The sequence below is a fragment of the Hylaeus anthracinus genome, unplaced genomic scaffold (assembly GCF_026225885.1).
Source record: "Hylaeus anthracinus isolate JK02 unplaced genomic scaffold, UHH_iyHylAnth1.0_haploid 11997, whole genome shotgun sequence".
In the NCBI taxonomy this organism is placed as follows: Eukaryota; Metazoa; Arthropoda; class Insecta; order Hymenoptera; family Colletidae; genus Hylaeus; species Hylaeus anthracinus.
The window spans coordinates 16,077,441-16,088,518 of record NW_026534344.1 but is presented as its reverse complement, the minus strand read 5'-3'; the positions used below and the strand labels follow the sequence as shown (position 1 = coordinate 16,088,518).

Here is an 11,078-nt window from a genome sequence, read left to right as displayed (position 1 = left end):
TCGGTCTAAGGGCACTTTTGACCCCCAAACCCCGGCTATACCCTTTATCAGAAACGTTGCAGTAAGAACGACTTCACTCCAAAAACAGTTTTCTAAATTTGCCCCGGGAACCATTGCACGAGCCCTTTCGGTTATTGTCCTTACCATACATTCCGATACACCATTTAACTGTGGAGTTTAAGGAACTATTAAATGATAACTAATACCCTTTTCTACACAATATCCCTTCATCTCGTTTGACAAATACTCTCTCCCGTTGTCACAATACAAATTGACAATTTTCAAATTAAAATGAACTTCACTCTTTGCTACATAGTCTTGAAAGACTGAAAGTATATCTGATTTATGTGTAATCAGGTACGTAACACAATAGTGAGTGAATTCGTCTACAAAAAGAACAAAATAATTTTTGTCATTAATTATTGAAGGAGTAATAGGACCACAGACATCAGTATGTACTATGAACAATGGTCGTTTTACATGACTTTTGTCTTTTGTATTTCTGAACGGTAATCGTGCTTGTTTTCCATTTATACAAGCTTCGCATAATTTATCATGGACTTTAACTTTTGGTAATTTATCCATGTCTAAAAACATTCTTTTATTCTTCAATTCTAAGAATTTATTTTTCCCGATATGACTTAACCGTTGATGCCATAATTCATAATTACTGGTTTTATTCAAGACTATTGTTGAATTTACTTTATTTGAACAAACCATAAATTCTACACCAGTTAAATTGTTCAGTGGCTTACCTGATATGATGACTTTACCACTTTTGCATATTTTTACGCCTTCTTCATCGAAGGTTACGGTCATTCCGGCCTGCTGCATTCGGCGTACCGACAATAAATTGTAGGGTACGTCTGGGCAGTAGTACACATCCTCTATGGTACCTGGGACGCCCTTGTTGGTGACGACGTTCAGCAACCCTCTCTTTGTCTCAGCAATAAATGTCCCGTTCTTTGCACGGAAATTTTTATTGGCGTTTCCAGGACTTGAAAATTTTACGCCAAATCTTCTCTATTTATCAGATGGTCTGATACGCCCGAATCAAGTAGAAACATTATACTGTTTCCATTTGTTTGTTGATCAAAATCCCCAGCCATGAATGTAAATCTGGGGGTATCGTGTTCGGATATACACGATGAATTTGTCACCTGCACCGTTTGTACAGTCTTTTCTTTTTCATTTTGGTGTTGAATTGTTTTCTTATAATAAAAACAATCCTTTTTAAAATGGCCTTTCCTGTCACAATGGCGACATTTTACAGCACTTGATTTATTTGGTTTAAATTTTCTTTCTGGATTTTTCTTGAACACTTTTGCACTTTGAAAATTTATTCTTTTTTGCACTTGATGCCTATTCGTTTGGAGTACTTTCAGATTTGTGTCACGAGAATCATCCTTTAATTTTATCTCGTGATCCAGAAGTCTTGTTTTCACGAATGCCAGCGTTAAACTATTCTCCGACAGTGTTTCTATAGCTGTTATTACACCGTCATATGAAGGAGGCAAAGTTAATAAAAGGTGAGACACTTTGTCCGTCTCTTCCAGTCTTGCACCCGCTGCTGCAAGCTCCGATATAATATTGTCAAACACTGAAAAATGTTTGACCAGTGGTGTATCACTTTTTAATTTTAACGTTAGTAGTCTTTTCCGTAATGCTAATTGTATAGCGAGACTTTTTCGCTCATATATAGAGTCCTAATTTTCTAGCACTTGTTTTGCACTATTGTTCGTTTCCGCGAAACTTAAAAATGAGTTCGACAAATACTCAATAATTGTATTTTTCGCAGTTCTGTCTGCTTTGACCCACTTTTCACTTAACATGTCCGGAACTTCGTCGTTGATAACACTAATTTAGTTCTGTTAGCAACGCACGAATTCTAAATTTCCAAACACTGTACTTTTCACCATCAAATGGTTTAATGTTTCTTTTTAAATTTGCACCTTCCATTTCTTATATTCACTAATTAATCACTGCAAAAATTACACTACGGATTATACTACTGATTATTACACTAACATACACACACTTTTATATATATTTATATACACAGCAATTATAGTTTTTGCTTTTCAGTTTTTATTTTTTTTTTTTTTACTCTTCTATTCCACACTACACGCAGATAGCACCGCACTAATCTGGGCCCATAACCTATTGAAAATATAGGCGGCGAAATGAATGAGTTAGTCTTTTATTTAACTTGACTTTAAAAACTTTATTAGAAGACCACAGAAGAGTACGTCTGTTTAGTTCGAAAGAAGCAGCTCGACTAAATGCAACACGAGGTCAGTAACGAAGAATTTCGTTACTGAACCATAGACCCTATCGATCCCATGCTTTGTCTAAACAAGTCAAGATGGGACGCAGCTGCACCCTCTTGACTTGTGTCTAGGAATGAAACCCAAACGCGCACAGATGGTTCTTTTGTTACGAGAACTTTCTCTTTCAAAGAAGAGAAAATCCAACAGTTCCCCTATTCGGCATTTTTACCAAAATATCATTTGCAGAAACAGAACACCGTGGATTTGCCTTTAAAATTGTAGTACAGTGTAAGTGTGGAAGAACATTGATTAATTCTAGCCCTTTTATACAAAGTGCATATGAAGTGAATAGAAGAATAGTGTTCGTTATGCGACTTTTGAGGAATTAGCCTAAAAGGAATAAATTTGTTTAGTGGTTTGATGGATATCGGTAAAGGTTTTAGTAAATCCGTTTATTATTTGATTTTGAACCATATGTATGACGCCGAAAAATTGTATTCCTAAATCTGAGTAAAAAAGCTGCACAGGAAGAACAAAAAGAAAATGAGAAATATGAGAGACCCTTGAACGATTTGAAAATTGCTGGTGATGGCTCGTGGAAGGAGCGTGGATTTTCGTCACTGTACGGAGTAATGACACTTATCGGTTACTACACGGGCAAAGTGATCGATGTTCTTGTAAAGTCTAGTTGCTGTAGCATGTGTACGCACTGAAATAATAAGGAAAAGAATTTTAAAAAATGGGCAGAAGAACACGAAGAAGAATGTCATGTGAATCATGAGGGATCAGCAAGAAAAATGAAGGGCGACGTGATTATAGAAATGTTTGTACGGTTTGAAGAATTATACGGAAATTATATTGGCGACGGCGACTCTAAAACTTTCCAATGAATTCTTGAAGTAAATCCATACAGCGATGATTTTACAGTGATCAAAAGTGAATGTATAGGGCACATTGAAAAAAGAATGGGTTCTCGACTCCGAAATGTCAAGACCAAAGAAAAGCTCGGAGGTAAAGGGAAATTAACGGATGTTCAGATTAAAAAACTTACCTAATACTATGGATTAGCTATTCGACGTGATATTGATTCACTCCAGAATATGAAAAAATGCAATCATGGCCACGTATAAACATTTGATCTCGACTGATAAAAATCCGATACACGAGGACTATTTGAAAGGTGATAACAGCTGGTGCAAGTACCAATCGCCGTTGCTAAAGGAACCGAGTATAAGCATCTAACTCCTCTTCACCCGGATGTGCAGAAGCATATTGTGGTGACTGATTCACCGGCGATTGTTCCGACACGCGTAGAGTGAGTGCGTGGTGAGTGTGTGCTACAGTGAAACGCTAAAAGGCACACAGGGCCCGAGACAGGCAGTCGAACGCAGGGGGACCAAGTATAGTTGCGGGGAAGTGAAACCACGTTTTTAATTGGTGAACCAAATCTACGCGGCGCTAGTAGGCATCACATGCACATATCTAGCGTATCGGTGAGTACCACCAGACTGGTATGAAAATTTCAGCGTCGGCGTCGGTAGCCGTCGGTTTGCGCCGGTATTCGTCGTTATTTAAAGCCCGCGAGAGCGAAACATTTGAATGACGAAGTAACAATCACTCACGTGACGGTGGTCTGATAGACCAGTGTGAGTTTGATTACTTTGCGAGGTTTCATTGTGTTTCTTTTTTGTGAAATATTACGGTGCCTAGAAGATGTTGTTAAACCTAATGATAACTCCGGCATAACATTCAAGCATTCGTGGGTTAGACCGGCTGAATATCTCCCGCGTTGTTCGTTTGTTGTAGTGTGGCTGTGGTAGTTGGGCGTTGAGCTAAGTGTGATTGGCGCGCAGCATGTGGGGCTTGTGTATTTAATTTATTAAATAAAATATATATTCTTATTCACCTTAACGGTGTTTATCATTTTTCATTGCAAAGAGCAAACCTTCCAACAGATGTAAAGTGAGAGGATGCACCTCACAGGGAAATCTGGTTCGGCAATTTCCAGACATTATAAGTAACAGAGAACGCTGCCTTAAGTGGATAACAGCGTGCGATAATCCCTGCCTCCAGGATATGGCTTCATTAAAAAATGTGAAAATCTGCGATGTCCACTTTGAAGATTTTTATAAATTAAATATCCGACTAAGCACTTCAGCAGTGCCAACGCTTCATTTGCCAAGTATGTATACATAAAATAAGCATATTCATAGTGTATTTTAGTATTTATAATTTCTATATTTTATAGAATCTGTAACTGTTGAAGCTTCAATTTCTGCAGTAATTCCTGAAGGAATTACTGAAGTAATCGAAGCAACAGATGCAATAGAAAGTGTAACATCGCAGACACATTCTGGTAAGGAAATGTTAATTTAATTTTATCATGTCATGTATAGAATTGGATAATTTGTGGATGAAGCAGATATCTAATTGTCAAACATTTGTAATGGATGTTACAGATGGGCACAGTAGTACGACACCTGAGGCCAAAGAGACAATTGGTGTGCCTTCTACATCTGGAGTATCACAGAAAAAAAAGGTACTATTATAGAACATATTGCAATTATATAAACATTAAATATCATGGATATATTATTTATTTTAACTGCAAAAATGAAAAAAATATTTCCGATTAAAAAAAAAAATTTCGGACAACTTTCGAATGTCCGAAATGTCGAAAAAAATAAATTTCATAGAACATATACATTGTATGATAAGTTATTTGCTCTATCAATACAAAAGCAAAGTCCACGTGGGTATCAGTATCTTTCCAGTGTATTTATCTTGCCAAATGTCGAGACATTGAGAAAGGTGGTCGTTAAAATTAAATTAAATCTGGGTATTTGCGATATTGTCTTCAGCAATATGACGATCGCGATACAAAAGTTTAAACATGACAACCAACGGTTTTGTGTGTTGTCTTTTGATGAAATAAAGCTTAGTCCCGGACTTTACTATAACGCCAAATTCGATTTAATCGAGGGACTTGTAGATTCGGGATTCGATCGGTGTCCCGACATTGCTGACCATGCTCTCGTTTGGATGGTAAGATCCATACACGGAGAGAAACCGTGGAAACAAAGAGTGGCATACTCTTTTTGTAAGGGTACCATGCAATGGCCGACAATTGCACGTACATTTAAGGCCATAGTTCGGAAATGTACTAGCATTGAATTGAAAGTTATCGCTTTAGTTTGCGATCAGGGGCCAAGAAACGTACGTGCCATGAAGGAGTTACTTTTCGACACGCAGCGCCGGAGCGGATTGTCAGGCTATGAGCGTTTCATCATGGTGGATACTCAAAAAGTTGTGCCGCAGTTTGATCCGCCACATTTATTAAAATGTCTCCGCAACAATTTATTAACGAAGGATCTTGTTTATATCATTGACGGTGTAGATAAAGTCGCGAAATGGTCCGATATCGTAAACACCTACTACATCGATCGTAGTCTTGGCAGTTTTAAATCATTAAGAAGAACGTTCCGTTACGTACGACAACATGCATGCCAAAGATAAACCATGCAACTAACAATTGTATTATTATGTAAAGGCATTTTAATAATTCTTTAAATTAATTTCTTCGAAGAAATGAACTTGTTTTTTTTTATCTATTAGAATTTCATTTATTCGCAAGGAGAAATTTTCAAAAGAAATAGTTTATTAAAAAGTACTTTTTATTTCTGCTCCGGGAATTGTATCTGGTATGGTGGTAGGGGCAGCATGAAGTGTAGGATTTCGAAAGACACTCTGTTGAGTAATAAACTGAGCAGCTTAGTCTATTTCTCCATTATTTGAGGTACGTATATGTCAATATGAAGTATGCAGTAAATTAGATTCATAGATGGACTGTACATAATTATCATCTCTCTCCCTCCCTCCCTCCTTCCTTCTCCCCCCCCCCTCTCTCCCTCTCTCTCTTTTCGAAGAACATTTTGAAAAAAAGTTTGTTTTGCAAAAGTAGGGTGACTTCGACTTTTGAAACATTTATATATATTTTTGACTTCATAATATTTTGGCCTCTATCGAGACGAATTCGACGATCTACCACACTATCACCCTTAAACTTTCAAATAATGCTAAAATACTTTTGGCTATGAAAAGTGGGACTACAGCCCACTGTGTAGTCTCTTGCGTATCTATCTTGCGCACATGCAGTACTTGTGTTACAATCGTTTCTCTGCTGCTAGCATTGGTACCACGGTGCAACTTATGTGTACTCGGATGTATATGGTGAGTGCACAACAGTCAAAGGGTGAATATCATGAAAAGAAAAGCCAGCATTACAAAATATACATACCCCAACTTTAGGAAGATTAGATATAACTTTTTCTTTTTGTACATCTGTATCTACAGCCTCTTTTTGGCACTGATATAATATCATATTACTTGGTGATGAATTTCGTATTACGGTAGCAGACCGTTTTATAAATTCCACTGTTTCCTGGAGCTTCTTCCTGAAAATAGAAAATAACTATTAAATGTAAAATAATAATTTAACAGCCATACTGTACAACTCGTCAGCACGTAAAACTTAAATTATTGTGAAATTATAAGTATATTTGAAAATATATTAAAATGTTCAAGAATCGATTAGTTATTAGTAAGGACTTGGAATTACATTTATACAGGGTGTTTTGTTTAAATCGGAATGGATAAGTATTTCATAAGGGGATGAAGCTGTTTCGTACAAAGATTTTACTCTGTTTCGTCTTTTCTATCAGACTTCCCTTCTAAGATGTCTGCCATTATGGGCAAATGCAACCGCGGAGCCATAATGCGTGTTTCCACGTAGAACATACGACTAAAAACCTACCACTTTTGCAGTCGAGTGCTTATACTAAAAAGTCTATGGATTTTGTAGCTCGGTTGTTTCGCGATTCGAATAAATTACACGTGGTCTGCCTTTCAATAACAACCCGACACTGTGCGCCGAAAACCTTCTCGACTATACTCATTGTTAGTCAATCGATTGCCAAATTGATGTACGTTCCGTGTCCGCTTCGTCTGGCCGAACCTGACGACGTATCACGCCTACAATGCACGCGTACGTCACATCCTCGGCCGGCTTTACGAGGACAGCGGTCCGCTTAATTTTGGGGCGCCGTCTTTTCCTGCTCTTCCTCTTGCGCTTTTCGTCGATGGCCCGCTGCTCCTTTTGAGGAGCTCTTCGGTGCCGTCGACGTTGCCGGAGCACGGCACGGTGGACGGACATGTTGGAGGCGTTGAAAACAACGTTTCGGCTCCCGGACTACCTATTGCCAGTGATGACGGATTATCTCCGAGACCGCGTGGGTATGCCAGAGGATTCGTTTCTCGTCGACTACGCTGACGACGTCACCGTGGTCATCACAGCACGCTCAGCTCAAGCTGAATCAGGTCATGTACCGAGTAGAGCGATGGATGGAAGACCACGGGCTGCAGCTGGCGATTCCGAAAACGGTAATCGCCATGCTGACACGCCGACGGATCCTCACCATCGTCTCGATGATTGCAGAGACCGAGACCATCCAGACCCGGAAGTCCGCGAAGTACCTGGGCGTTGTCTTGGACAACAAGCTCAGCTTCGCGGAACATATCCGGAGGGTCTCGGTCAGGGCGGCGTCGTTGGCGACAGCACTTAGCCGACTAATGGCAAACGTGAGCGGCCCGAAGCCGAGCAAGAGGACACTCTTGCTCTCGGCAACCCAGAGCGTCCTGCTGTACAGAGCCGAAATGTGAGCGGATGCCCTTCGGCTCCGTAAGTACAGAAGCTGCATGTCTGCCGTACAGTGCCAGCTAGCGCTTCGGGTGCCGTGCAGCTACAGGACCGTCTCCGAATGCGCAGTGCAAGCAGTCGCCGGGGTAATACCCATCGACCTGCCTGTATTCGAGCAGAAGAACATCTCCCAACGCTCCTCGGAGCCGTGTCCCACGAGCGCGCATGATAGTAACGCTGGGAGACTTCACAGCCGGGCCGGTGGACGACTCCGCTGATAGGAGAGCTGACCACCTGGACATCTAAAGCCCACGGTGAGGCAAATTTTTATCTCACCCACTTCCTCACAGACCATGAATACTTCCGTGCATACCTGTCGAGGATGGTCAAGGTCGGATCTCCGAGATGGCGGTATTGAGACGCAGCAAAGGACTACGTGCTTCATACGTTCCTCTTGTGCGACCACTTCGCCAGAAAAAGGCTCGAGCTTTGCATCCTCGTAGGAGACGTCACACTCGACAACATCGTGGGGGTGATGTTACGAGGATCGGGCGAATGGGAAGCAGTTGCGCACTATGTGGAGCGTGTTCTGCATCGCAAAAGAGAGGAGGGATGCCTTGAGGACACCCCGTGTTCCCTCTATTTGTAAGGAATAAAATAGCAGAAGAAAGAAACACCAGGAAAAAAATGAGAAAACTCTAGACGTCTTGAAGATAAAAAAAATTGAACAAATTATCCGCCGAATTAAAAAAATTGCTACATAAAATAAAAAATGAGCGCCTTCAAGAATATATACGCAATCTTTTTCCTAATCAAGAAGATAACTATTCACTTTGGACAATTACAAAAAAATTGTAAGAAAATATTGATAATAAGAAATAATAAAAGAAAACATCTCATGGGCTAAGGACAACCAGAATAAAGCCGAAACATTCGCAATCCATCTCTCTAAAATTTTCAGACCTAACGATATCCCTATGAAATGAATTCTATCACTAAATATCTTAGTAATCTTTCACAGCCTAACGGAGGGTCTCCCTTGGGATTCTAGGCCCAGAATATTGGGATTCTTCCCATTTTCCTCCGTATCGATTTCAAGAACCCCATGGTGCTTACTGCATCAATGGAACCGCCCAGGACCGAAACGAGTTTTTTTCCTTGAAAATTAGCAAACTTTGAAGCGTTATAGCTTGAAAACTAATAAAAATCGGGTAAAACCATTAAAGCTAAATGAGGTCAAGGCAAGGCCAAGGTTTTGATGAATAAGAATTATTCTAAAAGGTAAAATAATGAAAATGTATTCATATTGTCAGCGTTTTAAACTAATTATCTGAAAGCCTGTGAGAAGAGGGGTATCTGCGTCAATGAATGTCCGTAGAAATATTTTGAAATACAATAAAATGAAAATGTACTCATATTGTCCATGTTTTAAATTGACAAATTATGTGAAAGTCTGCGAGAGAGAAAGTATGGGTCTTGATGATCTGAGAATGATTTGCCTGGCCATGCCAAGCATTCGACTTCCAGGCCACGGACATCTAGGCATATGTCTAAAGAGTCTCAGTTTGTGGTTGATACACTATTTAGCTTCTTCATTTCACCGCCAAAGTGCGGAGCAGTCAGTTTACATGAGTTGTCATTAGGGTCTGAACGTCTGCAGTGTTGAACACAGCATTTTAGCTGCGCATGGTTGGAAAGCACCGAATTTTTCATTGTGTTATACAGTGTCAGCTTTGCACTTTGCTGAAAAGCACCTTCATGTACTGCCAGCTCATTCGGATTTCACTTCTTTTTCTACTTTCTTGAATTTTGTTACGGGAATTTGGCGTAATTTTCTTACTTTATTGAAGTTTTTTTTATGGGGATCTCACTTCTTTTTACGCAGATAATTTCTATAGTGAATGACTTCAAATAATAGAAAATGGGAGATCAGTTTGAATCCTTTAAGGTTTCAAAAGTACGCGGAACGCATTGCAGGAAGTCTCATTGCAAGAAATTTATTAAAGAAAAAATGTAATCACTTTATCAGTAACATTTAAATGCAACAAGACTTTCTGCCATGCATTGTGTGTACTTTTGAAAATTCTAACGACTGAAACTGATATTGCAATACGATTAATTGTGCGTTACAAATAGTGGATTTCTTTTTTTCATTTCTCGCTTTATCTTTAACATTCGAATTTTTTGCAACAAGACTTTCTGCCATGCGTTCTGCATACTTCTGAACTTTATTCTAATACAATAAATTATGTGTTACAAATAGTTGATTTCTTTTTTTAATTTCTTGCTTCATCTTTAACATTGAAATTTCTTGCAGTGAGACATCTTGCCATGCGTTCTGTATACTTTTGGAAACTTCAAGAACTGAAGCTGGTCTCTTTCCTATATCTGGCTTCAGACACATTATGTATATTGTAGACTCTACGCTTACTATAATAAAAGACAAATGTATTTTTATTTTAAGCTCTATATTAACTTGCAAGTAAAATAAGGTTTGTATGTATTATTTACAAATAAGATTAATGTCATATGAATAACGCACAATTTATTATATTACAATACCAGATTCAGTCCTTTAAGTTTCCAAAGTACACACAACGCATCGCAAAATGTCTTGTTGCTAGAAATTGAAATGTTAAACATGAAATGAGAAATAAAGAAAGAGATCCACTATATGTAACGCACAATTTATTGTATTAGAATAAAATTCACAAGTACGCACAACGCGTGGCAGAAAATCTTGTTGAACAAATGCAAATGTTAATACATAAAGTGGAAAAATGTACAAAGAGATCCACTATTGGTAACGCACAATTTATTGTATTTTAATTCCAGTTTCAGTCCTTTAAGTTTTCAAAAGTACGCACAATGCATGTCAGAAAGTCTTGTTGCAAGAAACCAAATGTCACAAATGCAAACTAACAGTTACAGGTTAGAAATGAACGAGCGGCATGAGTGACAGCCATATTACAATTCCGACCGACGAGCCTTGCCGACTGATTCGGAGAGTCGACGAATCGACGAATGGCCTTAGCTCCTATTAGCTAATTGTAAGTGTTGACGAAAAGAATCAGAATCAGAATCAGAATCAGAAGAAAAATCTACAATTTCTG

At 38.9% G+C, this 11,078-nt stretch overlaps 3 protein-coding genes across 15 annotated transcripts in view; 2 read left to right on the top strand and 1 right to left on the bottom strand.

Moving 5' to 3' along the window:
• The window catches only part of LOC128889231 (zinc finger BED domain-containing protein 5-like), an 80,642-nt gene extending 70,172 nt beyond the window's left edge, over nucleotides 1-10,470 (top strand). For both annotated transcript variants that reach the window (XR_008460385.1, XR_008460384.1), the window contains exon 2: nucleotides 10,283-10,470. The gene's annotated coding sequence lies outside the window, so the exon portion shown is untranslated. The remainder of the gene's footprint in view (nucleotides 1-10,282) is intronic.
• Nucleotides 1-11,078, bottom strand: part of LOC128889201 (ubiquitin carboxyl-terminal hydrolase 45) — a 188,262-nt gene that overhangs the window by 160,063 nt on the left and 17,121 nt on the right. For all 11 annotated transcript variants that reach the window (XM_054146633.1, XM_054146623.1, XM_054146628.1 and 8 more), the window contains one exon: nucleotides 6,568-6,724. In XM_054146633.1, coding sequence (XP_054002608.1) covers nucleotides 6,568-6,724 — 157 coding nt within the window. The remainder of the gene's footprint in view (nucleotides 1-6,567; nucleotides 6,725-11,078) is intronic.
• On the top strand, nucleotides 2,167-5,596 carry LOC128889240 (uncharacterized). 2 transcript variants are annotated; one of them, XM_054146695.1, is made up of 5 exons: nucleotides 2,167-4,135; nucleotides 4,226-4,452; nucleotides 4,519-4,626; nucleotides 4,730-4,809; nucleotides 5,464-5,596. In XM_054146695.1, the coding sequence occupies exons 1-5, from the start codon at nucleotides 4,125-4,127 to the stop codon at nucleotides 5,497-5,499; spliced, it is 462 nt and encodes a 153-aa protein (XP_054002670.1). In that variant the 5' UTR covers nucleotides 2,167-4,124; the 3' UTR covers nucleotides 5,500-5,596. The 2 variants fall into 2 exon arrangements, with proteins under 2 accessions (XP_054002670.1, XP_054002671.1); XM_054146696.1 differs by having other exon boundaries at nucleotides 2,167-4,452.

Bases quoted from the DNA above. Each gene is read 5' to 3' on its own strand.
- LOC128889240 (XM_054146695.1), top strand. The intron at 4,453-4,518 runs GTATGTATACAT...TATATTTTATAG, and splicing joins GCCAACGCTTCATTTGCCAA to AATCTGTAACTGTTGAAGCT. The intron at 4,810-5,463 runs GTACTATTATAG...TTATCGCTTTAG, and splicing joins GAGTATCACAGAAAAAAAAG to TTTGCGATCAGGGGCCAAGA.